Source organism: Heloderma suspectum, chromosome 5 (assembly GCF_057233095.1).
Source record: "Heloderma suspectum isolate Gila_16-S chromosome 5, 16-S_ref, whole genome shotgun sequence".
Taxonomy (NCBI): domain Eukaryota; kingdom Metazoa; phylum Chordata; class Lepidosauria; order Squamata; family Helodermatidae; genus Heloderma; species Heloderma suspectum.
This window is the reverse complement of record NC_139462.1, coordinates 233,415,645-233,443,329: the sequence shown is the minus strand read 5'-3', so window position 1 is coordinate 233,443,329 and position 27,685 is coordinate 233,415,645. Positions and strand designations below refer to the sequence as shown.

Here is a 27,685-nt window from a genome sequence, read left to right as displayed (position 1 = left end):
TTTATTAATCACCCATCTGGCTGGTCACCCAGCCACTCTGGGCGCTGTACAGCATACAATAAAACAGTTTAAAACAATAAAATTCTACAATAAAAATATTTCCTAAAATACCCTAACCCACCCCAAATGCCTGCCTGAACAACCAGGTTTTTAATGCACGACGGAAGCTCATTAAAGAGGGGGCATGGCGGAGTTCCCTAGGGAGGGAGTTCCACAGAGTGGGGGCCACCACAGAAAAGGCCCTCTCCCTCGTCCCCACCAGTCTAGCTGTCCTGGCTGATGGGACAGACAGAAGGCCATCCGAGGCTGATCTTGTTAAGCGGCCTGACTGGTGCTGCTGGAGGCGCTCCTTAAGATAGGCTGGGCCAGAACCATATAGGGTTTTAAAGGTCAAAACCAACACCTTGAATTTGGCCTGGAAAACAACTGGTAAGCAGTGCAACTCCTTCAGCACTGGACAAATTTGTCAAATAAATGACAAATTTCCCTGTACTTTTGAAGCTGGAATAAACATGGAAACCCTTTAACAAAACATGTTCAACTGAATGCTCTTGCAATGGTCAGAAAAGATGCTTAGGTTTTGGTGACTCCCCTGCAGGAGTAGTCCATGCGCCAGGAGCCTGGTGAGTGTTACCACCTTGAGCAAATAAATGAGGCAACTTTTCCTAATAACCAATGACCCTAGTGGAATTATTAGCCATGTCCATCTCTCATGAGTAGCTTTCACTGGAAAAAAATACCTTAGCAATGTAAAAAAAAAAAAGCCAGAAATACATAATACATATTTGGGGCTATAAGATTGGTATCTTTTGCTCAATTATGGCCCAAAGGGGCTGAAATTGACCCCAAAAGATGAATAATGTAGTGAAATAATGTTTGGGCCCCTCACTGAAAAGATGCAGAATACGCAGTGCAAAATCTGTAAGTAAGCTTGGAAAAAAAAATTTTTTGAGATTCACTGATGGGTAAAATTGTTCATAGAGGCTGAAGCACAAGTCTATCCAGCATATTATGCACCAAAATCTTCCACATTTAGCCTGTTATCTGACACTGATCCATAGCTGGTCGTAACTCTGCTGAGGTAACATTTCCATCCAAATACACAGGTCTGGGAGTGGTTGGTACCATCTTGAAGGATTCAGCCAGATACATGTTTAAAATTAAATAGTCTATGCCCCTAGTAAAAATATTAGCCAAAATGCCCACTGGTAATGAGTAGCTTTTACTGAAAAGAACACCTTTATTGGATTTTTTTAAAAGACAGAAATACATCATACTCAAATATGAGCACAAGGTAACAAAACAAATGGTTAAAATCACCATATTTTAGGTGACACACAGAGAGCTTGATTCCAGGAAAAGTATTTTGTATTATGCCAATATGTCAATACCATACTTACATTCACAAGTCCACAAAAACAGCAAAGTTGAGAGTTTTCTCAAACATTTTAACTAATCATAAAAGTTGTTATCATTATCTCCTTCAAGAACAGATTCAAAGTGGTCTCAATTAGCTTGGCTGTCACAATGTTGTACATGGCAACATGCCTCTTATATTGCACACATTAAGCTTTCCCAGTCCCAAGCTGCCCATATTTAAATACGCTCATTTTTAAACCCCCTTTTTTCCCCACAAAAAAGGGGGGCAAAATGGTGGGCGCTCACGAAACGGGTCTGCAGTGAGTTTGGGCAAGTCACCGAACTCAAAGGGGTTCAAACACGGGTCTGGGGGGGAGCAGGGAGTACTTCAGTGGGTGCCCGGAGAACCCGAGCTGGGGTGTGTGGGCACATCCCTATTTAGGAAATGAACCAGAATAGCCAAAGTCACAAGAATGACAATAATAAAAATCCCCACAAATAACCATTTTTTATTCAAAGCCCAACCTCCATCTGCCCATCTCCTGGCTTTTCTGTTCTCTGCCATGTATGATCTGATTTTTCCATCCCCTAAGTTAGGCTCCAAGTACAACTTATTGACGTAATGTCTCCCTCCATTCTCCTGAACCATCGTCTGGACCATTTCCATCAACTCAGAGACCTGCCCCTCCCGTTCTGCTCCAACTGTCCTGTTATTGAAAGCACAGAAGCGATTCCCACATTTCTGAATCAGCTCTAGGAGAGCTTTGTTATTAGACCACATCACATAATCATGCAAGGAGCCCCCTCCTAGATCTTCTTTGCGGGTGAACAAGACAATCATGTGCTTGGCAGCCTCCACACCAAACACATCCTGGACATGCTTCGCTGCTGCCTCGTCTTCCACAGTGAAGCGGCCCACCTGGGTCACGAACACCAGGGCATGAGGGCCAGGCCTGGAGAGGTCAATACAGCGCTTGATCTCACATCGCAATATCTCACTGCAGGCTTCTGAATCAAAAAAGGCTGCTGTGTCGACCACAGAAACCTCCCAGCCATTCCAGCTTCCCTGCCCTTTTTGGCACCGCAGAGTTGTTGTCTTTGCCCCCAGGGTGGACTCAAACTCCACCTGGCCGAGGATGGTGTTTCCTGTGGCACTCTTCCCACCGCCACTCTTGCCGACGAGGATGATCCTGAGTTCGGATTCGCCCCCTGTTGGTTTTGAAGAACATGTCAGAGAAAGGCTGAACACCACTGTTAGGATTTGACCTATTTCAATAATTAATATGAACACCATTACTAAACATCTGACATTTACAGTCACATAATACATGACGGTGGTCCAATATGGCACGGGGCAGGGATCAAGCCACTGAATTTTTGATTCAGTTTCAGCTGTGACAGCTGTCAGGATCGAGGGTCCTGTGCAATCCAGGTTCACGGTCCCGACAATATTGTCACTGCATTCAGACAGGTTGACAGCCTTATGACAGACCCACCCTGTCAACCTGAGGCATAGGGGTCAAGGAGAAGGGCTGGGGCTGATGTGGGCATCCCCAGCTGCCCTTTATGCATTTTGTTTCAGAAAGACCAAGAGGACTACAGGGCGTCCCAGCAAGGCTCTTCTTATGTTCTTATGTTCATAGTCAACCTCATAACCAATTCCGGTGACCAGTTCAGTTCTGGTTCGTGGAGGAAAAGGTGAATACTTTTGATCCCAGGTTATCACCTGGGGAGGGAAGGGTTAACCCTCCCCTACCTGCATGCTATGACACCCCCCCAAGATCACCCCAATGTGGCAATTAAGGTTAGAATAAAGGCTTATTTTAGTGTCAGTGGAAATGTTTTTCTAAGCCTAATTGCATGGGGGTAAGAAGTTAAGGAGATAAGAAAAGCCATGCTGAATCAGAATAAGGATCCATCCAGTCCAGTATTCTGTTCACACAGTGACCAATTAGATACCTCATTTGGAAACCCACCAGCAGGACATGAGCGCTACAGCACCGTCCTGCCCATGTTTCCCAGCAAGTGGTGTACAGAGGCTCCCTGCCTCTGGCACTGGAGGGAGCACGTAGTCATCCGGACTAGTAGCCACTGGGGCAGTGAATTTAAGTATGTGCTGTGTGAAGAAGTACTTCCTTTTATCCTTCCTGAATCTCCCACCAGTCAACATTATGGGATGACCGCATTGGATTCTAGTATTATGAGGGAGAAAAATTGTCTCCCTATCCACTTTCCCCACACCATGAATATTTTTGTACACCTCTGTCATGTCTCCCTTCTTTCACCTGTTCTCTAAGCTAAACAGTCCCAGACGTTGTAATCTTTCCTCATAGGGGAGTTGCTCCAGCCTCTTGATCATATTACTTGTGCTTTTCTGCACTTTTTCCAGCTCTACAATATCCTTTTTTAGGTGCAGTGACCAGAACTGTATGCAGTATTCCAAATGTGGTCCCACCACAGATTTAAATAAGGGGAGTAAGATCTTGACAGTTTTATTTGCAATACCTTTCCTAATTCTGCCTTACATGGAATTTTCCATTTTCACAGCAGATGCACACTGGGTCAGCATTTTCACTGAGCTGTCCATCACAACCTCAGGATCTCTTTCTTGGTCGTCGCTAGCTTAGATCCCATCAGCTCATATGTGAAGTTGGTCCCCCACCCCACCCCAACATACATCACTTTCCACTTGCTTATGTTGAACTGCATTTGCCATTTTGATTCTGCCATTCTCCCAGTTTGGAGATATACTTTTGGAGCTCTTCGCAATCCATTTTTGTTTTAACCACCCTAAATAATTTGGTGTCATCAGTAATTTTCCTCTGGGTGCTGAAAAGAGAAGTGAAGGGAGAGGGAGGACTTTCCGAAAATGCAGCTTTTCAAGAGGGAAGCTGCTGGTTGGCTATGGATTGGCGACAAGGTGATGTGTCGCAAAAGACTTCAAACTGTTCTCCCCCTGCACTAAATTGCTCATGTAGATTGCCTCAAATCTGTTTTGACAGCCTTGCACAGTTGAGAGGTGGGGAAACGGGTGTAGATCACACACCCCCAGGAATACCCACTTGCCCAGGTCCCCTGCGCCTGTGTTTAAGGGTGCCTGAGCCCCGGTTTCTCTCCTCAGATCACTGTTAATCGCTTCTATTTTGGCAGCTGTCAAAACAGAAGCAATTACTTGCTTTGGGGTCAGGAAGTGGGGTGGTGCCCACTTTTCTATGGAAATGGGGTGCTTGGGATTCGGGGAGGGGTGCCCAGAAGGAGGGGATCCACAGGGGTCGGGGTAGCACTTTAAATCACAGGAGTCCAGCTGTTTCGACAGGTGGGGAAAGTGCTCAAGATCCCCTAGTAAGCTGAGTCCCCCCACATTTAAAGTCTTGCCCCCACCGACAGGGTACCCTCTTTCTACCCCACCCCACCCTGAGTTGGCAGGACCCCCTTTTCGTTGAGAAGTGCACCCCTGCCCCTTTCACACTTGTTCTATTAGCCGCATGGGATTCCGACAGCTCTGAATGACCTGTCACAATCTAGCCTAGCTAGTGGAAAGGGGAGGGGGGAATGAGGGAAACCAGTGGGACTGGCTGGGAAAGACTGCCTTGGTCACAGAAAGCCTTTTTCAAACAGATCCACTCCTGTCCTCCTTTCCACCCACACCCCCTCTTTGGACACTTTGGAGGGGTGGTGCTGGCGAGGGGCACTGGCAAAAAGGGCGCGGATCACAAGATGGGTCCTGCCGCCAAGTCCCCTGGGTATTCCGGGCAGTGCTGGCTTGGAGGGCTGAGTGGGAAGCGGGGAACAAGCCACGCACTGTGGGTTGCTCGCAAAACAACCCCTGGTACATAGCTTGTCACCCATGATGGACTAGCGTGTTGTGTGAACGCACCCATAATATGCCACATATCTCTTAACAGTAGAAACCTTGGGAGGAACCCTGACTCTTCCTGTATAACTAATGCCATCCATTTGGAGAGAGGGGCCAGACCAGAACGTTCAAAGACTGACCGAGGCTCCAAGGTCAGTTCCCAAAAGCCGAAAAATGCTACGGCCGTCTAGCTACTGTCTAGCAGCCATGGGATTGCACCCTAAATGTAGGACGGAAAGTACTATTTCTCTAGGTGGATCCACAGCTTGATGGAGAACCATGCTCCAATAGCGCTCAGCTACGATTCTTCATCAAAGTGGAAGAAGTGATCGAGTGGGGTGCCACACAGCTGCTTCCGGGGCCTGTATGCGTCAACCTTTTTGTTAGGGCTCAGTCCTATGCATGTTTAGACAGACAAAAGTCGTGTAGTGGCGAGAGTGTTGGACTGGGAGCTGGGAGATCTGGGTTCTAGTCCCCACTTGGCCATGGAAGCTCACTGGGTGACTTTGGGCCAGTCACACACTCTCAGCCCAACCCACCTCACAGGGCTGTTGTTGTGAGGATACAATGGAGAGGAGGAGGATAATGTAAGCTGCCTCGGGTTCCTTGCAAGAGGAAAAAAGATGGGATATAAATGCAATAATAAATAAAATAAAATAAAACTCCCAGCATGCCCCAGCCATCACTGGGCATGCTGGGAGTTGTAGGACTTTCGTCTGTTTAAACATGCATAGGACTGTGCCCCTAATGACTTGGACAAAGTGGTGGGGGGAATGCTTATCAAATTTGTAGAATACCTGAGAAAACAGAAACAACATTCAAAATGATCTTGATGGGTTAGAAGACTGGGCAGAATGTGACAGAATGAAATTTAACAGAGACAATTTCAAAGCTCTCCATTTAGGAAAAAGAAACCAAATGCACAGGGGGGACATTTGATCTGGCAATAGTACATGTGACAAGGATCTTGGAGCTGGACTTGATCACAAGCTGAAAACGAGTCAGCAGTGTGATGTGGCTGCAAAAAAGGCGAATTCGAATTTAGGTTGCATCAATACAAGTATGGTTTCAAAATGATGGGTTAACATAGTTTCAATCCACTGTGCTGGTCAGACTTCACCTTGAATACTGCATCCAGTTCTAGACACCACACTTTCAGAAGGTTTCAGATAAACTGGAACAAGTTCAGGGAAGGTCAGCAAAAATGATCAGAGGACTAGAAACTAAGGATGTCAGAGGAATTGGGCTGGGGGGGGTGGAGCTCGCCAAGCTTTAATTAGCCAGGCCCCCAGACTTCAGCTCGCTTCCCTCTGAGCTGGCTTGACTCAATCTGCATTGAGTCAGGCCAGCGTGTGGATTTTCTGAAGGTTTTTTTTCTTTCTTTCATAAATAGAAAGTTGCACAAATTGCAGCCAGAATTTGCACAAACTATGCAAACTGCAACCACAATTTGCACAACTTTCTATTTGGGGGGGGGGAACCCACTGAAAAAGTTCCCAGATTTTTGGGGAAAGCCCCTGGCTGGGCGGGCAGTGGAAATCTGTCAGGCCCCAAAAGGGATGGATTTGTAAACTACAGGCATCCCTACTAGAAACTAAGTCCTACGAGGAAAGATTCAAGGAACTGGGTATGTTTAGCCTTGAGAAGAGAAGACTGAGTGGGGAGATGACAGAAGAGGGCCATAACCTGGTCTCTGTCATCCAAGCCTGTAGGACATGAACTAATGGGCTCAAGTTACAGGAAGGCAGATCTTTGGTTGAACTTTGGTTGAACTTTGGAAAAACATCCTAACAGTCAGAGCAGTCAGACAATGGCAAGGGAGTCAGACAATGGAACCAGCAGTCTGAGGGATGGTGGACTCTCTGTTGCAGGAGATATTCAAGCAAAGACTGTACAGACATCTCTCAGGGACGCTCTAAGCTGGATCCCTGCACTGGGCTGGGGGTTGAACTCAATGGCCCCTTCCAACTCCAGGATTCCATGAAGAGGAGCTACTGATTCGGGGCAAGCTGAGGGCGGGGGGCAAATTAATTGAAGTATGTATTTTATTTGGGGTGATTTGTATGGGGAATTAATTGGCTGGCTTTGCCTTCTGTGAAATTTAAATAAATCCCAATTTGCCACCTATACAAAGAGGCCCCAGCTTGCTATCATTTTCCGCACCTTTTCTCCTCTCATATGTGCCTAATGCCTAAGCATGGCTTTCCCAACCTGGTGTCCCCCAGATATTTTGGATGAAATCTCCCCAAATCCCTGACCATTGATCATGGTGGCTGGGGCTGAAGGGAGCTGTAGTCCTAAAACCTCTGGAGGGCACCATGCTGGAGAAGGCTAGGCTAACACGTCACAGGCTAACCACTTCGCCCCTTGTTATTTTGATTTTCAGAGGTGCTGAAAGTTTCAATTAGCTGTCGTAGCTAGGAAATCCTCATATAACCGCTGAGAGACCTTTCTTCATGACCTGACTGTCTCATCTCTTTTCAAAGCCACCTACACTACCAGGAATCTGGCCATCATCCCATCATTGCAGACATCTGTAATGCAGACTTACTTATCTATTTATTTATTTGTAATTGCCTTACTGGCTAAAAAGCCATCCTGCATTGAGCAGGGGGTTGGACTCGATGGCCTTGTAGGCCCCTTCCAACCCTACTATTCTATGATTCTATGATTCTATGATAAGATGGTGATTATCTGAGCGGGGAAAAGTCCAGATCAGTTGCATGCCTCTAGCTATGCTTATATTAGTGACATAGCTCAGTGTCGAGCATGTACTTTGCATGTAGAAGGCTCAGGCTTAATACCTGACATCTCCAGTACACCTGGGAAAGACTCATATCTGACACCATGGAAAACTGCCGCCACTCACTGTCAACAACTCTGAGCTAGATCGACCGATGATCTGACTTGGTAAAAGACAACTTCTTATGTTCCTATATTATTATATTAGGCCAATCTCTCTCTTTCTCCCATCTGCTAACACAACAGCAAACAAGGCTGATGTTTCAACCAATTCTGAAAATCCCCCCTCCCAAACAGGTGTTTTGTCACTTCTGGAGCTGACAGCACCTTCTGGGGGAGGGGGCTAAGTCAGTTCAATGCACAGAGGCACAGGGATAAACCACTCCCCTAGTGTCACTGCCCTGATCCAAATGGCTTCCCCCCACTTCTGTGGCTATGATGATCAGTTCCCCTTTCAAAAAAACCCACTGTAGCAAATAATGGATGGTTCTGAGATACAAGCCAAGCAGCAGTGCAAAGGTGCCCCGAGAATGTGATGTTTTGTCTTATTCCTTACCGCGTCTCGTCCTGTCCACCATTCCCTGAAAGATTTGCAATAAAAGAATGTGTTAGATACAATTAGTCTTCAGTCTATTAGGTCAATACACACAGAGTAGGGATGGGGGAGAAATTAGTTTGATACCTAATTTTGCACATTCAACCCAATATGTGAACCCAAACTCAGTTACCCTTAGGGAGAGGGCAGACTCAGGGCTTCTTCACACAAAGCTTTTATCCTGCTAGTGAGATGGCTCCCTCACGGAAGTTTGCAGGCTCTTTGCATGATGCCGTGACCCTCCAGGATGTCTCCTGCACTGAATGCCCTTTGTTCTGTTTTTAAATAGATCACAGATAATGAGCTATCGAATTACCCTGTTGTGTTCCACTTGAGTCCCTCCCCCAACCCCGTGAAAAGAGGAAAAGTGGCAAGAAGAGGACTGCGATCAAGGACAGATAGTGGAAGACTCAGACATGGGGAGAAGGAGGGGGAGAAGAAGTGTGTGTAAATGCAGTCATTGTGATCCTGCATCTAAAACAGAAGCAGAAAGCCCCAATTTAAATGCAGAATTTTAGGCTGGTGTAGAGTAGGGATGTACGGATTCCCCACTGTCTGTTCCGGTGGGGAATCCACCTGGGGGGAGGAGGCGATCCGTTCCCCTGCCCCCAGAATCCTCTGGAGCGGCTCCACTCCACGAGGATTCTGCGGAGCCGCCCGTTTTGAGGGCCACTTACCTGGACCCGTCTGTGCCAATTGCCATGTTGCTTTAAAAAATGGTGATCGGCAGGATGTGCCCATAGACTTATACGCAAGATTCACGGCTCTATTTTGTGTATAAGTCTATGGGCACATCCTGCCGATTGCCATTTTTTAAAGACTTACACGCAAGATTCACGGCTCTATTTTGCGTATAAGTCTATGGGCACATCCTGCCGATTGCCATTTTTTAAAGACTTACACGCAAGATTCACGGCTCTATTTTGCGTATAAGTCTATGGGCACATCCTGCCGATTGCCATTCTTTTAAGCAACATGGCGATCGGCGCAGAGGCGAACAGGTCTGGTTAAGCCTAAAGCTGAGTGCCGTTCTGCGGGGAATCCTCCTGGAGCAGAGGTAAGTGGGGCCATTCCGCTGCGGATTCTGGAGGCTGAATTCCAAAGTATCTGGCCTCATTTGAATCCACAGCGGATTTCTCTGACATCCCTGGTGTAGAGATGCCATCAGTCCCCAGAAGTCTTCAAGCCTCAGGCACTAAAATGTCATCATTTGCGTGCACGCTTTTTTTTTTCCCAAAGTCAGCCGTGGTAGGCTACGTAACGATTTACGTAGCCTATCATGGCTGACTTTGAAAATCTAGCCGTGATAGGCTACATAAATCGTTACGTAGCCTATCATGCTTTTTTTTTCCCCCATAACTTTTTTATTTCACGGCCGGGGAGACGGGGGGCTTCCCTCCGGCCAGAATTTCGGCCGGGAGGGGCAGGGCGCCTCCCCCCCCCCGCCAAGAATTTCGGGAGGAGAACCAAAGCACCTACCCCCCACACCGAAAACAGCTGCGGGACCAGGTAAGGGACTTTTGTCCATCCTTAAATGGAACCCATTACCTAGGGAGGCGGTGGGCTCTCCCACACTGGAAGCATTCAAGACTAGGCTGGACAGCCACCTGTCAGGGATGCTCTGACTTGGATTCCTGCATTGAGCAGGGGGTTGGACTCGATGGTCTTGTAGGCCCCTTCCAACCCTACCATTCTATGATTCTATGAAATAAATATACAATAAAATCCTATAAAACAGTATAAAAACAGATTACACGTATAAAGCCTGAGCCCACAGATTATGGGAAGTCTATCAAAAATAGGTGGATCTTCAGAGCTGTCCTGAAGGCCTGAAAAGATGGGCCTGATGAACCCCTGAGGGAATTTATTTCCAGAGGGGCAGGGCCACCACTGAAAAGGCCCTCTCCCTTCTTGAACTCACCGACCTAATTGCCCTTGGCAGTGGGAAAGTGAGAAGGGCTTCTGTTGATTTCCTCAAAGTGCGGGCAGGGTCGTATGGGAGAAAGTTGGTCCCCCAAGCAACTTAGTTGAGTCCAAACCATTTAAGGGTTTAAATGTTAAAACCACCACTTTAAACTGGGCTCAGAAATGCACTGGCAACTAATGAAGCTGGTGCAGTATGAGTGCCACATGATCTGACTGCCCATCCCCCACCAAGATCCAGGCAGCTGTATTCTACACCAACTGAACTTTCTGAGTTGTCTTCAAGCTGAGCCCCGTGTAGAGTGCATTTCAGTAGTCAAGCCTAGATGTCACCAGAATAGGGATGTACAAAATTGGCCTTACCTGGCTCTGCCAGGTTCCGTTGGGGGGGGGGAGGCACGGAGCGCGTCCCCCCCGGAATCCTGGCCGGCCAGCTCCGCTCCACGGGGATTCCGCGGAGCCGCTGGCCGGCTTCGCCAGCAGCCGGACATCCGGCCACTGGCTAGCAGGGACGCAAATGGCGGCGGCCGTAGCCACCACCGTTTGATCCCTGTAGTCAACCGTGATAGGCTACATAAATCTTTACGTAGCCTATCACGTCTGACTTTAAACAACAAAAAAAAGTGTGTACGCAAATGGCGGCGGCTACAGCCGCCGCCATTTGTGTTCCTTATTTTGGCCCGTCTTAGTCTACGTAAATATTTACGTAGACTAAGACGGTGAAAATAAGGGGAACACAAATAGTGTAGCGGACGCTATTTGCATTCCCCCTTATTTTCACCGTCTTAGTCTACGTAAATATTTACGTAGACTAAGATGGGCCGAAATAAGGAACGCAAATGGCAGTGGCCGTAGCCGCCACCATTTGCAAATGCACTTTTTTTTTTTAAAGTCAAATGTGATAGGCTACGTAAAGATTTACGTAGCCTATCACGTCATTTGTTGTTGTTTTTTAACACTGGAAATGGCAGCGGCAGCAACCGGTCGGAAGACTGGCCGCCACAGCCGCTGCCGCAGCCGCTACCACCTGGATGATCCGCCCCAGGTAAGTCTCATCCCGGGGGGGATCCGCGGGGGGGAGGGGGGTGGCAGGCCGTTCCGCCATGGAGTTCGGGGGGGTGAATGCACTGGCATTTGGCCTCACCGAGATCCGTGGCGGAATTCTCTTCCATCCCTACACCAGTCACCAGAACATGAATGACTGAGGCAAGATTACCTCTCTCCAGATAGGCCCGCAGCTGGCGTACCAGCCTAATCTGGTACAAAGCACTCCTGGACACTGCAGCCACCTGAGCTTCTCCAGTTAGCATCAAGCCCAGGAACACACCCAGACTGGGCACTTGGTCCTTCAGGGGGAATGCAGCCCCATCAAAGACCAGATGTTTTTCCTCTCTCCAGAGTGGTCGGTTTCCCATTTATGATACCTCCATCTTGTCTGGATTACGTTTCAGCTTGTTTCCCTCATGCATCCCAAAACTATCTCCAAACACTGGTTCAGGCATTCAACAGCCTCCCTAGGATCATTCGATGGAAACGAGAGGTAGAGCTGAGTCTCATCTGCATACTGATAGCATTTCAGCCCAAACCTCTGGATAACCTCCCTCACTGGTTTCATGTAGATATTGAAAACCATATGGGCCAGGATGGAACCTTGCAGTATCCTATGGCCCGATGGCCATGAGGTAGAGCAGGTGGTCCCCAGCACCACCTTCTGAGACCATTTGTCTAGGAAGGACTGGAACCACTGTAGCACTGTGCCTCCTATGTGCAATCCAGACAACGGAAAGATACCATCGTTAATGAAATACACTGAGAGGTCCAGGAAAACTAACGTGGTTGCACTCCCCCCTATCCATTCCCCACCATAAGTCATCTACTAGGGCAATCAAGGCAGTTTCTTTCCCAAAGCCAGGCCTGACCCTGGATTGGAATGGATGCTCATACTTGGCATCATCCAACACTACCTGGGGTTTAGAAGCCACCACATGCTCCAGCACCTTGCCTAAAAATGGTAGATTTGATATTGGGCAGTAATGATCAGAAAATAATGGATCTAAACTAGGTTTCTTCAATAGTGGCCTTATTAAGTATGGCTTACTTTAAGGTAGTGGTGACCACTGGCTTAATGCCTTCCCTCAAGGAGGCATTAATCCCATCAGAGGTCAAGATATCCAGACCAGTTCTGGCCGATTGCACAAGCCAGGATGGAAAAGTGTCCAGAGAGCAAGTGGTGGGCCTCAATCCTCCAAGCAGTTTGTCCTTGTCCTCAGGCTGCACAAGCTAAAAAGTATCCATCGTAACATGACTAGCTGGCACTCTGGGCACATCTGGCTCCAACTCTATTAAAACAAGGGAAAGAAGAATTCTGCAGGTGAACAACTGGCTATGAAGATGGTGCCACTGGGAGAGATTTGATTTCTGGGACCATGGTTTATACTTTCTGAATAAAGGAATGGGTTTGCCAAAAGAATTGTAAGTTTGATCAGGGGGGGCTTTAAACTGAATCCTGTGGAGGATGGAGACAAAAGCCCAGAGGTGAGGGCTACAGATGAGGGCTCCTGCACTGGGAGGAGCTGGGAGAGCAGCTGTAGTGGGGCCCGTTAAACCTCTTAATGAAAATGCACAGAGGTCATTGGAGCATAAAGTTCATGGCTTTCGGTGTCTTTATAGTAATGCTCACAGTCTGGGAAATAAATAGGATGAGCTTGAACACTTTGATTCAGGAAGGTAAATATGACTTAATAGGTATAACTGAGACTTGGTGGGATGACTCCAATGAGTGGAAAATAGCAACTGAAGGATATAATTTGTTCAGAAAGAACATAAGCCATAGAAAGAGGGGAGGAGTTGCGCTACACATTAGGAATGTACACACCTGCACAGAAATTCAAAAGATTGAACATGGTGGCCCTATTGAAAGAATCTGGGTTAAAATAAATGGAGGACGGAATCAAAACAATATTGAAGTTGGAGCCTACTACCACCACCACCCTGACCAAAGAGAAAATGTGAATGATGCTTTCCAACAGCAAATTGCAGATATTACAAGGAAGCAAGGAGTAGTAGTAAAGGGGAACTTTAATTGCCCTGATACCTGTTGGGACACAAACTCTGCCAAGCATGGCATCTACAGGACATTTGTGACATACTCTGGGTGAATGACTGGCTACGAAGGTGGTGCCGACGAGAGAGATTTGGATTCTGGGACCACGGGCTATACTTCCTGGAAGATGGGCTGTTGGCTAGGGATGGGTTGCACCTCACAAAGGCTGGGAAGAATGTGTTTGGCCACAGCATGAAGAACTTCATCAGGAGGGCTTTAAACTGAATCCTACGGGGAAGGGAGAAGTAAAGTTGGGGGTAACAATGGACGAAGGCTCATGCACTGCAATGGAGAGAACAGCTTTAATAGCACCCAATAGTAGTCTTCAGAAACATGTAGGAAGAAAGCCAAACCATGAAGCATGTGGTCTTCAATGTCTATATACTATTGCCCAGAGTATGGGAAACAAACAGAACGAACCTGAACTCTTAATACAGGAGGGAAATTATGACTTGGTAGGTGTAACTGAGACTTGGTGGGATGACTCTCATGACTGGAATACAGCAGCTGAAGGATATAACTCGTTCAAAAAGAACAGGAGGAACAGAAGGGGAGGTGGGGTTGCACTGTATGTGAAAAATACATATCTCTGCAGAGAAATACAGAAGGATGAGCTTGGTAGCCCCATCGAGAGCATCTGGATCAAAATAAATGGAGCAAAGAATAAAAGGAACCTGGTGGTCGGAGTCTACTACCAGCCACCCAATCAAGGAGAAGATGAGGATGAAACTTTTGAAAAGCAAATAGCCAATGTTTCAAGGAAGCATGATGTAGTAGTCATGGAGGACTTCAATTTCCCCGATATTGGGTGGGAGACAAATTCTCCAAAACATGGCCCCTCCAGGAAATTCCTGACTTGTGTGGTGGATAACTTCCTCCTACAGAAGGTAGAGGAAGGAACTAGAGGATTGGCTATTCTTGACTTGATCCTAACCAACAGAGATGACTTAGTGGATAAATTAGCAGTAACAGGAACTCTGGGGGAAAGCGACCATGTTTAGGGATGTATGAATCCCTTACCTGGCTTCGTGCAGGGGCATCCATGGTCGGGGGGGGAGGCAACCCGTCCATCACCCCGGAATCCTCCCCAGCCGGCTACGCTCCATGGTGGCTCCGCAAAGCCGCCGGCCAGGGCCGGCCGCAAATGGCAGCTGTCGTAGCAGCCGCCATTTGCATCCTTGCTAGCAGCCGCGATAGGCTACGTAAGTATTTACGTTAGGAATGTATGAAACTCACTTACCTTTTCACATAATTTTTCACTGTGGGGGGGAGGCACTCCGTCCCTCCCCCCAGAATCCTCGACGGGGGGGAGGCGATCCGGTCCTCCCCCCCAGAATCCTGCCTGGCCGGCTCCGCTCCGTGGTGGCTCCGTGAAGCAGCTGGCCAGGGCCGTACACAGCCGGATTTCCAGCTGCGGATGGGCTGCTGCGGATGCAAATGGCGGCTGCAGTAGCGGCCACCATTTGCGTCCAGCCAGGCTGCCGTGACAGGCTACGTAACTATTTAAGTAGCCTATCACAGCAACTCAAAAAACAAAAAAAACAGCGTACGCAAATAGCAGCGGCTACGGCGGCCGCCATTTGTGTTCCCTTTTTTTCGCCATTTACGTATAAATATTTACGTAGGCCATTACGGCGAAAAAAAAGGGGAACACAAATAGCGTAGTGGGCACTATTTGCATTCCTTTTTTTTTCGCCGTAATAGCTTACGTAAATATTTATGTAGGCTAAAAAAGCAGGGGGGAAAGGAACACAAATAGCGCCCACTACGCTATTTGCGTTCCCCTTTTTTTTCGCCGTAATAGCTAGAGATGGCAGAGAATTCCGCCACGGATCTCGGTGAGGCCGAATGCCAGGGCATTCAGCCCCCCGAAATCTGTGGCGGAACAGCCTGCCACCCCCCCGCCCCCCTGCGGATCCTCCCGGGACGAGACTTACCTGGGGCAGATCTTCCAGGCGATGGTGGCTCTGGCGGCAGCTGCAGCGGCTGGTCTTCCAACCAGCTGCCGCCGCCGCCGCCATTTACAGTCTTGTTGGGTTTTTTTTTTTTTACAAGACGTGATAGGCTACGTAAAGACTTACGTAGCCTATCATGTCTGGCTAAAAAAAAAAAACGCATACGCAAATGGCGGCAGCTACGGCCGCCGCCATTTGCGTTTCTTATTTTTGGCCGTCTTAGTCTACGTAAATATTTACGTAGATTAAGACAGCGAAAATAAGGGGAACGCAAATAGCGTAGTGGACGCTATTTGCGTTCCCCCTTATTTTCGCCGTCTTAGTCTACGTAAATATTTACATAGACTAAGATGGCCAAAAATAAGGAATGCAAATGGCGGCGGCTGTAGCTGCCGCCATTTGCGTACGCGCGTTTTTTGTTTGTTTTAAGCCAGACGTGATAGGCTACGTAAGTCTTTACGTAGCCTATCATGGCTGACTACAGGGACGCAAACAGCGGCAGCTACGTCCGCCACCATTTGCGTCCCTGCTAGCCAGCGGCCGGATGTCCGGGTGCTGGTGGAGCCAGCCGGCGGCTCCGCAGAATCCCCATGAGGCAGAGCCGGCTGGCGAGGATTCCGGGGGGAGGGACGGAGCGCCTCCCCCCCCCAGTGGAACCCGGCGGAGCCAGGTAAGGGGACTTTCGTACATGCCTATTCTTGGTTCTAAGGTAGGCAAATCCAAGTGTAGCCAAACACGTACCCTGGATTTTAGGAAAGCCCATTTTAGTAAACTCAGAACAATGATCTGTAAGGTCCCATGGCAAGCAACTCTACCGAGAAAAGGAGTCCAAGATGGCTGGGAGTTTTTAAGAAAGGAAAATCTCAAGGCACAATTACAAACAATTCCAACAAGAAAAAAAGGAGGAAGACAACAGAAGAAGCCAATGTGGCTTCACAAAAAGCTAAGAGATGACCTGAAAGCAAAAAAAAGACACATATAGGAAGTGGAAAGAAGGCCAAGTAACAAAGGAAGAGTACAGGCAGGTAGCACAGAATTGCAGGGATGGCGTCAGGAAGGCTAAAGCTGAGAACGAGCAGAGGTTAGCGAGGGATGCTAAAAGCAACAAAAAAGCTTTCTTCAGCCACGTGCACAGTAAAAGACAGAGGAAAGAAATGGTGGTTTAGCTATTAAATAAGGATGGCAAAATGATCACAGATGACAAAGAAAAGGCACAAGCGCTCAATTATTACTTTGGCTCAGTCTTCTCCCAAAATAGGGTCTATGACACCCCACCCCCACCCCGGCAAAGGCAAACTACAGGCTGAAGGGGCAGAATTGCAGCTTGAGATCGACAGGCATATGGTCAAGGAACACCTAATGACTTGGAATGAGTTCAAATCTCCAGGGCCAGATGAACTGCATTCTAGAGTAATAAAGGAACTGGCAGAAGAACTCTCAGAACCACTGTCTATTCTCTTTGAGAAGGCATGGAGGACGGGGGAAGTGTCAGATGACTGGAGGAGGGCTAATGTTGTCCCTATCTTCAAAAAGGGTAAAAAGGAGGAACCTGGGAACTACAGAGCAGTCAGTCTGACATCAATCCCTGGGAAAATCCTGGAGCAGATTGTCAAGCAATCCTTCTGGAAGCACCTTGAAAACAATTCAGTGATTACTCAAAGCCAACATGGATTTGTCAAGAACAAGTCCTGCCAGATGAATCTGATCTCATTTTTTGATCAAGTCACCTCCCTTGTGGACCATGGGAATGCTGTAGACATCATACACCTCGACTTCACCAAAGCTTTCGACAAAATGCCCCATGATATCCTGATGAGGAAACTAGCTCCAAGTGGGCTAGATGAAACAACAATCCAGTGGATCCACAGTTGGCTACAGAATCGGACTCAAAGAGTGCTTCTCAATGGGACCTTCTCTAACTGGGGCGAGGTAACAAGTGGGTTACCGCAGGGCTCAGTCCTGGGCCCAGTGCTCTTCCACATTTTTATTAATGACTTGGAGGAGGAGGTGCAGGGAATGCTGATCAAATTTGCAGATGACACAAAATTGGGTGGGATAGCTAATACTTTGGTAGACAGTAACAAAATTCAAAGTGATCTTGATAGGCTGGAGCGCTGGGCAGAAAACAACAGAATGACATTTAACAGGGATAAATGTGAAGTTCTGCACCTAGAAAAAAGAAACCAAATGCACAGTTACAAGATGGGGGATATGTGGCTCAACCACACTACAAGCGAGAAGGATCTTGGAATTGTTGTCGATCACAAGCTGAAGATGAGCTAACAATGTGATGTGGCTGCAAAAAAGGTCAATGCTCTTTTGGGCTGCATTCATAGAAGCATAGCTTCCAAATCCCAGGAAGTGCTAGTTCCCCTCTACTTGGCACTGGTTAGGCCTCATCTGGAGTACTGTGTCCAGTTCTGGGCACCACATTTTTAGAAGGATGCAGACAAACTGGAGAGGGTTCAGAGGAGGGCAACAAAGATGATCAGGGGACTGGAAACAAAGCCCTATGAGGAGAGACTGAAAGAACTGGGCATGTTTAGCCTCGAGAAGAGAAGACTGAGGGGAGATATGATAGCACTCTTCAAGTCCTTGAAAGGTTATCACAGAGAGGAAGGCCAGGATCTCTTCTCAATCATCCCAGAGTGCAGGACACGGAAGAATGGGCTCAAGTTACTGGAAGCCAGATTCCAGCTGAACATCAGGAGAAACGTCCTGACTGTTAGAGCAATATGACAATGGAACCAATTCCCTAGGGAGGCGGTGGGCTCTCCCACGCTGGAGGCGTTCAAGATGAGGCTGGAGAGCCACCTGTCAGGGATGCTCTGACTTGGATTCCTGCATTGAGCAGGGGGTTGGACTCGATGGCCTTGTAGGCCCCTTCCAACCCTACTATTCTATGATTCTATGACATCTTGCTGTGAACTTTCTTTTTCAGAAGGTGGGGAAGGTATGAGAAGATCAGCCATCCTTGGATTGATCTGACAAACAAAGAAGAGTTAGTTAATGAGGTGGAAGTAGCAGGAACTTTGGGGGAAAGTGACCATGTAATTCTTGAGTTCTTGCTTGTATGGAAAACTAAAGCTGAGTATAGTCAGTGTGTTCCTTGGACTTCAGGAAACCTGTTTTCAATAAACTCAGAGCAATGATAAGCAGAATTCCATGGCAGGAAAATCTAATAGGGCAATAAGTTCAAGAGGGATGGGACTGGGAGTTCCTAGAAAAGGAGATACTAAAGGTGCAATCAGAAACAATTCCAATGAGGAAAAAAGAGAGAAGAAAGACAGCAAAAGAAGCCAATGTGGCTACCCAAATAGCTTAGTGATGATCTGAAAATAAAAAAGGACACATATAGGAGGTGGAAGGAGGGACAGGTCAAGTCTACGGGATGATTGCCTGGAATTGCAAAGATGGTATTAGGAAGGCTAAAGTTCAGAATGAACTGAGGTTGGCAAGGAATGCTAAGAATAACAAAAATATGTTAAAAGGAGGACAAAAGCAGTGGTAGATTAGCTGGCAGCGATGATAGCAAAATGCTGACTGGTCAAATAAAAAATGGAACTGCTGAATTCCTATTTTAGCTCAGTCTTCTCTGAAAAAAGGATCTGTGTCCCATCTGGAATGGTGAGGTCAGGGAATATCTAACCACTTTAAATAAGTTTATGTCCCCAGGCCAGATGAATTGCAACCTACGGTGTTGAAGGACCTAGAGGATGGACTATTGGAACTTCTATCTATTATGTTCAAGAAATCCTAGAGAACGGGTGGAGTAACAGAGGACTGACAGAGGGCAAATGTTGTCCCTATCGTCAATGAGGGCAAAAACGAAGATCTGGGGTATTATAGACCAGTCAGTCCAACATCAATAGCTGGGAAGATTCTAGAGCAGATTATAAGGAGCTCAGTCTGTAGGCACCTTGGCATTAATGCAGCGATAACTAACAACCAGCATGGATTTGTCAAGAACAAGTGCTGCCAGACTAATCTTATTTCATTTTTTGACTGGGTAACTTATTTAGTGGATCATGGAAATGCTGTGGACATAACATATCCTGACTTCAGCAAGGCATTTGACAAAACACCCCATGATATCCTGATCAGCAAGCTAGTTCAGTGGGAGCGGGATGGCACTGCTACCAGGTGGCTCCACAGCTGCTGGAGAGCCGTCCTCCAGGAGTGCTCGTCAGTGGTTCTTCGTCGACCTGGAGGGAGGTATCAAGTGGGGTGCCACAGGGCTCAGTCCTGGCCCCTGTACTCTTCAACAGTTTTATTAATGACCTGGAGGAAGAGGGGTGGGAGGCTTATCAAATTTGCAGATGACACACTATCGGTGGGATAGTGAATACCTTAGAAGACTGAAACATAATTCAAAATGAACTTGATAGGTTAGAAGACTGGGCAGAATATAACAGAAGGCAATTTAACAGAGAGAAGTGCAAAGTTCTTTATTTAGGAAAAAGAAATCAATAGCACTGATATAAAATGAGGGATACCTGGCTCGGCAATAGTGCGTTTACTGCTGCATTTAGCTTAAACTAAGACCTTTACGGCCGCAAATGGCGTAGTGGACGCCATTTGCGTCCACAGTCAATCAGCCCAGCCAACGATATGGCAATGGCAGCTGTATCGCTGGCGCTCCGGAGCTGGCTGGCGGCTCCGCAGAATTGCCGCGGAGCAGAGCCAGCCAGCTAGGATTCCAGGGGGGAGGAACAGATTGCCCCCCCCATGGACACCCCCCCACGGACCTGGAGGTAAGCGTTCCACCCATCCCTAGCTGATGCAGCTCTATGACTGTGCCAAGGATGTTTGGGAGAGATCATATTGAGGGCCCAGGTCATCTCCTCATTCCAAGAGGAAACCAGGGCTTCAGAAGGCTAAGCCTGCAGGAAAATCCCCAAGAGACCTCAGCAAGCCATCTGGATTCATCAGCCTCCTAGGGAAGACCATCAAATTTGGTCCACCACCCCTGCAGAGGTTCCAGACAGCTTGAAGATCAAAATGGATCAGGCAATGATCTGGCCATGCCAACAGTATCATTACTGGTCCCCCTCCCCCCCGAGATAATTATCCTCTTTCTGTCCATTACAGAAAACCACATGTAATGTATGTCCTGCCACATGTGTTATGCCAGATATTAACTGAGACAGGTCCTTGGTTGACATGGAGGCCATGAAATTCTGAGCAGGTCCTGTCAATACAGCCTCAGCCTGAATATTGGTTCCCCAAGACCACCATCCTTGGGGTCTTCACCACCACACTTGAGACCACCTCCATCTGCTCAGGCAGGGAGATCGTTTGGCAATGGGTTAGTTGGTACACCAACAGAATCCCAGTCCTGTCTCGAGATCCTAGTATCAGATGCAGACATTCAAAACTGGCTGACTGCTGGACAGGGTAATTGACTAGGGAGATGGATTCCATGTAGACAAAAGCTACTCCTCCTACCCCTTGAGTCAGAGCCAAGCATTAACCCCCAGCATTTGTTTACTTGGGGTGAGGGGAGGGAAATGGCTTTCAGTTCTACACACACACACGCACACACTCAGCAACAAGGACTGAACATTGACTGTTGCACTTTCTAAAAGATAACCATGTTAATATACAACCTCTGTTAATACCTACCCATGAAGGATCCAAAATTGTCTGATACGCCATTTCTTGCTGCTGCCAAACAACCACCTCTAGAGATTTGTCACTGCAAATGATAAACATAATTTACTGGCTTAAATGATGGCTGGCATGTTCCCTAAAGGTATGAGGAGAGTTACAATAATGTATAAAGTATAAAGAATGTATTTTTTCTGAACCAAAAGTCCCATTTAAAGACTTATAACTCCCTATTAATCCTAGTTCTGGGTCTTTCGCTTCTCCAGGACACTCACCACAGGTTATGTGAGCATGTCTTGGGAGCAGGGCAAAAGCAGGGGGGGGGGATTCTGGGAGTTAAGTTGGGAGGGGTAACATTATTTCTGCACCATATATTTCACAGATTTTACAGGTTCCTGTGCAAGAGGGAGGACTACAGGAAGATGGCAAAGGGGCAGCTTTCCCCTCTCCGTCTCTGCAGTAGTGCTTTGGCAGAGAGAGCGCGCCCAAAGGGAGTGGGACCCGCCCTGTGGCAGCGGGCTCCCCACCCCCAGGCACCCCTCCTTTCCTTCTGGACTTTGGCTTCAGGGGTCCTGTCTTTCAGAGGCAGTTCGAGCACTGCAAGGAAGGCCTTTCCCAGCCCTGCCACCCAAAAGGCTTTTGGAATGAGCAAATCCTCCCTACCTGGGCAGGTGCGCTCTCCGCTTCAGGAAGGAGTCTGGTGCTTAACCGCTGCCTCTGACTTGGTGTTCCGACTGCGCTGGTCTGTAAGCCTCTATGCAGCTGCTTTGGAATGCGTAGCGCTCTGAAAAGAAAGGGAGGGGCAGCGTTGTGCAGAAAATCTGTGTGACTGGTTTCTCTTAAAACTCCCTGTCTTAAGAAAAGTAAAGTGCAGTCCGTGAACATCTTTCAGTGTTATTCCCATTCCAGAAGGGGGGGGGGGCAGGAAAAAAAGAGGAAGAACACAGTGAAGCCAAAACTCAAGCTCTCCTGTTGATGCACTAACACAGGGTAAGAAGGGTTTTGCTTAAACTTTGCTGCAGTTTTAAAGGCAAGAGGAAATCTTGCACGGCACTTACCTGTGGAAAAAGGCCTACTGACAGGTGGAGGGAGCAACCCAGTGGGGACAGTCGGCCACCTCCTCATTGTCATTGCTGCTCAAGGGGGTGCCCCCAGGTACTGCATCTAAAGGTTCACATGCTTTTCCACACATGGATATTGAATGTTGAATCACTTGTGGATAAATAAATTTTGAAAAAGCATCATGTTTCTGTGTCATTTGTTTAAGCAGGTTATGTGTTGTTCTTTATCTAGGATTATGGGGTTAGATTAAGATCTAATAACATTTTAGGTTGGAAATATGTGACAATCCTAAGGGGTTCACAAACTTTTTCTTGCTACTGTACAGCTGGGTGTCATCCACATTTAAGTAACACCTCAGGCCATATCTAGGGATAACCTCCCTTTGTGGTTTCATGGAGATGCTGAACAGCATAGGGGATAAAATAGAGCCCTGTAGCACACTGTGGCATAACTGCCAAGGGTCAGAGAAACAATTCTTCTGCACAACATTCCGGAATAGGCCATCCAAGTAGCAACAAAACCACTGCAGTGCTGTACTTCCAACTCCCAGCTCAGATATTCTATCCAGAAGGATACCATGGCTGATGGTATCAAAAGCCATTGAGAGGTCCAAGTGAATCAACAGGGATCACACTCCCTCTGTCCCTCTCTCAGCAAAGGTCATCCCACAGGGTGACCAAGGCAGTTTCCATTCCAAAACCAGGCCTGAAGCCTGATTGAAATGGATCTAGATAATCTGTTTCATTCAGGAGTACCTGGAGTTGGCTGGAACCACCAACTCAAGCACCTTGCTGAGGAAGGGAACATTAGCAACCTACCTATAGTGTTTCACATCTTCTGGGTCCATGTTAGGCTTTCAGGAGTGGCCTAATCACTGCCTCCTTTAAAGTGGCTGGCACCACTCCCTCTCTCAAGGAGGAGTTGATAACCCCCTAGACCCAGCCAAACATCCCCTCCCTATTTAATCTATGGTGTGATCACACTTGGAATACTGTGTACAGTTCTGGTCACCACACCTTAAAAAAACGGTATTGTAGAGCTGGAAAAAGTGCAGAAAAGGCCAACTAAAACGATCAAGGGTCTGGAGCATCTCCCCTGTGAGAGAAGCTTACAACAGCTGGGGTTGTTTAGCCTGGAAAAAAGGAGGGTAAGGGGAGACATGAGAGAGCTTGGTAGCACCATTGAGAGCATCTGGATCAAAATAAATGGAGCAAAGAATAAAAGGAACCTGGTGGTCGGAGTCTACTACCAGCCACCCAACCAAGGAGAAGATGAGGATGAAACTTTTGAAAAGCAAATAGCCAATGTTTCAAGGAAGCATGATGTAGTAGTAATGGGGGACTTCAATTTCCCCGATATTTGTTGGGAGACAAATTCTGCAAAACATGGCCCCTCCAGGAAATTCCTGACTTGTGTGGCGGATAACTTCCTCCTACAGAAGGTAGAGGAAGGAACTAGAGGATCGGCTATCCTTGACTTGATCCTAACCAACAGAGATGACTTAGTGGATAAAGTAGCAGTTACAGGAACTCTGGGGGAAAGCGACCATGTTGCACTTGAGTTCTTGGTTTTAAGGGAAGCAAAAGCCGAATGTAGTCAAAAGTGCACCCTGGAGTTTAGGAAAGCTGATTTTCATAAACTCAGAACAATGATCAGTAAGGTCCCATGGCAAGCGACTCTAATGAGAAAAGGAGTCCAAGATGGCTGGGAGCTTTTAAAAAAGGAAATTCTCAAGGCACAAGTACAAACAATTCCAACAAGAAAAAAAGGTGGAAAACAACAGAATGTGGCTTCACAAAAAGCTTAGAGATGACCTGAAAACAAAAAAGGACACATATAGGAAGTGGAAAGAAGGCCAAGTAACAAAGGAAGAGTACAGGCAGGTAGCACAGAATTGCAGGGATGGCGTCAGGAAGGCTAAAGCTGAGAACGAGCAGAGGTTAGCGAGGGAGGCTAAAAGCAACAAAAAAGCTTTCTTCAGCTACATGCATAGTAAAAGGCAGAGGAAAGAAATGGTGGTTCAGCTATTAAATAAGGATGGCAAAATGATCACAGATGACAAAGAAAAGGCAGAGGTGCTCAATTCCTACTTTGGCTCAGTCTTCTCCCAAAAAAGGGTCTACGGCCCACCTGGCAAAGGCAAAGTGCAGGCTGAAGGGGCAGGATTGCAGCTTGAGATCGATAGGCATATGGTCAAGAAACACCTAATGACTTGGAATGAGTTCAAATCTCCAGGGCCAGATGAACTGCATCCTAGAGTAATAAAGGAACTGGCAGGAGAACTCTCAGAACCGCTGTCTATTGTCTTTGAGAAATAATGGAGGACAGGTGAGGAGCCAGATGACTGGAGGAGGGCTAATGTTGTCCCTGTCTTCAAAAAGGGTAAAAAGGAGGAACCTGGGAACTACAGACCAGTCAGTCTGATATCAATCCCTGGGAAAATTCTGGAGCAGATTCTAAAGAAATCCATCTGGAAGCACCTTGAAAACAATGCAGTGATTCATAGAATCATAGAATAGTAGGGTTGGAAGGGGTCTACAAGGCCATCAAGACCAACCCCCTGCTCAATGCAGGAATCCAAGTCAGAGCATCGATTCCCTGAAGCCAACATGGATTTGTCAAGAACAAATCCTGCCAGATGAATCTGATCTCATTTTTTGATCAAGTAACCTCCCTTGTAGACCGTGGGAATGCTGTAGACATCATATACCTCGACTTCAGCAAAGCTTTTGACAAAGTGCCCCGTGATATCCTGATGAGCAAACTAGCTCAAAGTGGGCTTGATGAAACAACAATCCAGTGGATCCACAGCTGGCTACAGAATCGGACTCAAAGAGTGCTTATCAATGGGATCTTCTCCAACTGGGGAGAGGTAATAAGTGGGGTACCGCAGGGCTCAGTCCTGGGCCAAGTGCTGTTCAACATTTTTATTAATGTCTTGGAGGAGGAGGTGCAGGGAATGCTGATCAAATTTGCAGATGACACAAGATTGGGTGGGATAGCTAATACTTTGGAAGACAGAAACAAAATTCAAAGTGATCTGGATAGACTGGAGTGCTGGGCAGAAAACAACAGAATGACATTTACTAGGGATCAATGCCAAGTTCTGCACCTAGGAAAAAGAAACCAAATGCACAGTTACAAGATGGGGGACACGTGGCACAACCACACTACAAGCGAGAAGGATCTTGGAATTGTTGTCGATCACAAGCTGAATATGAGCCAACAATGTGATGTGGCTGCAAAAAAGGCCAATGCTATTTGGGGCTGCATTCATAGAGGCATAGCTTCCAAATCCTGGGAAGTACTAGTTCCCCTCTACTCAGCAGTGGTGTCAGGGTGGAAACTGAGCTGATAGAACCCCAGAGCAGTTCTGATTCTGAGGAGGATCAGCAATCGGTGGGAAAGGAGCCAGCTCATCCCTCACAGGCACATCAGCTGGCAGAGATTCCTCCTGCTGGCATTCCTGAGATAGATAGTGACCCTGGCAATGAGAAAGTGTGAGAGGGGGGCTTGCTAGATGCTTGACGCGGACACAGGGAGCAACGAGCGATGGAGGGCGCGGAAAGGAGGCGTAGCGCCTGTTTGGCGCGCAAGCAACGGCCGCTTCCCTTGGACCCAAGGGAAAGAGGGAGGATCTCTCCCTAGCCCATAAGTTCAGGGTCTTCAAGTAATTCTCCTTCAAACGGGGACCAGCTGCCTACCCGGAGCATAGGCTACTCTGCTGTTCATTGCTTAGTCGCTGGTGATTAGCATCTGAAAGAGTCATTAAGTTGTAAAAGGATTAAAGCCTTGAAAAGAATCCTTTCATCTGCGTCTTGAGTTGGCTATTAAAGCGTTCTGAAAGAGGCCGCTAGGGCACTCCTGACAACTGGTTAGGCCTCATCTGGAGTACTGTGTCTAGTTCTGGGCACCACACTTTAAGAAGGATGCAGACAAGCTGGAGAGGGTTCAGAGGAGGGCAACAAAGATGATCAGGGGACTGGAAACAAAGCCCAATAAGGACAGACTGAAAGAGCTGGGCATGTTTAGCCTTGAGAAGAGAAGACTCAGGGGAGATAGGATAGTGCTCTTCAAGTCTTTGTAAAGTTGCCACAGAGAGGAAGGCCAGGATCTCTTCTTGATCATCCCAGAGTGCAGGACACGGAATCATGGGCTCAAGTTACAGGCAGCCAGATTCCAGCTGAACATCAGGAAAAACTTCCTGACTGTTAGAGCAATACGACAATGGAACCAATTCCCTAAGGAGGCGGTGGGCTCTCCCACACTGGAGGCCTTCAAGACGAGGCTGGACAGCCATTTGTCAGGGATGCTCTGACTTGGATTCCTGCATTGAGCAGGAGGTGGACTCGATGGCCTTGTAGGCCTCTTCCAACCCTACTATTCTATGATTCTATGATTCTATGTGGTCTACAAAATTATGTATGGTGTGGAGGATGTGGATAGGGAGACTTTTTTTCTCCCTCTTTCAAAATGCTAGAACCCAGGGTCATCCCATGAAGCTGACTGGTGGAAGATTCAGGACAGATAAAAGGAAGTCCTTCTTCACACAGCACAGAGTTAAACTATGGAATTCACTACCACAGGATGTAGTGATGGCCACCAATTTGGATGACTTTAAAAGGGGGTTGGACAGTGGATATCTGGTTGGAGCCATGGTGTCCGGCAGTGACTTGTGGAGTTCTGCAGGTTGCTTATCTCAAACAGCTAGGAAACCTTTTTATCTTCCCCTGGAATTAAAGGGGGAAGCTTACAGTACCATCTGGATGAAGCCCCACTCCGGGTTGGCCCGGCTGGCAGCTCCGTGGACTGGCCATGGAGCGGAGCCGGCCGGGCTGGATTCTGGGGGGGAGGACCGGATTGCCTCCCCTCCATCGCAGATTCCGGGGGGAGGAACGGATCGCCTCCCCCCTCCTGCAGACCCCAGCAGAGACAGGTAAGTGGGGTTTCGTATACTTCTTGCAATATCTGAGGACCTGTAATTAAATCTGCTAAGTGTTTTTTGTTGTTGTTGTTTCTGCAATTATACTTGCTTGTTGTGCTTTGGAAAGTGGAGGATGGCAGTACCAAAAGAAAAAAAGGAACGGCTTGAAAACACCACCTACCCCCCAATTGCTTTCTCAGCAAAGGTTTCTAGAAATGCCAGAGATGAAGAGGAATTGCTTGCTTTGATAAAAACTATGTCTTCTCAGCTACCAGAGCAGTCAAAGAAACTCGAAACTATTCAGGACTGAACTACTGCCATTCAGGGGGCTGTGGATTTAATTAATATCTCTGTCCAAAAGATGGAAGCGAAGGTTAATGATCTTGAAGATCGGTTACTGCTCATGAAACGGCCATGAGAGTATCTCATGATGTTTTGTCTGCTCGAATCTCTCAACTGGAGGCCTTCACGCGCAGAGCGAATCTACGTATCCTCGGTATTAAAGACGTGGCTACTGATATAGGTTTGCCTGAATTTATGGATAAACTTTTGCATG

At 47.4% G+C, this 27,685-nt stretch overlaps 1 protein-coding gene across 1 annotated transcript; it reads right to left on the bottom strand.

The window, feature by feature from the left end:
* On the bottom strand, window positions 1–21,889 carry LOC146345358 (GTPase IMAP family member 2-like). The gene is made up of 4 exons (XM_084860118.1): window positions 21,807–21,889; window positions 21,159–21,231; window positions 8,514–8,538; window positions 1–2,568 (listed from the first exon to the last, which is right to left on the bottom strand). The coding sequence occupies exons 2-4, from the start codon at window positions 21,189–21,191 to the stop codon at window positions 1,748–1,750; spliced, it is 879 nt and encodes a 292-aa protein (XP_084716244.1). The 5' UTR covers window positions 21,192–21,231; window positions 21,807–21,889; the 3' UTR covers window positions 1–1,747.
* Between the last annotated feature and the right edge of the window lie 5,796 nt (window positions 21,890–27,685).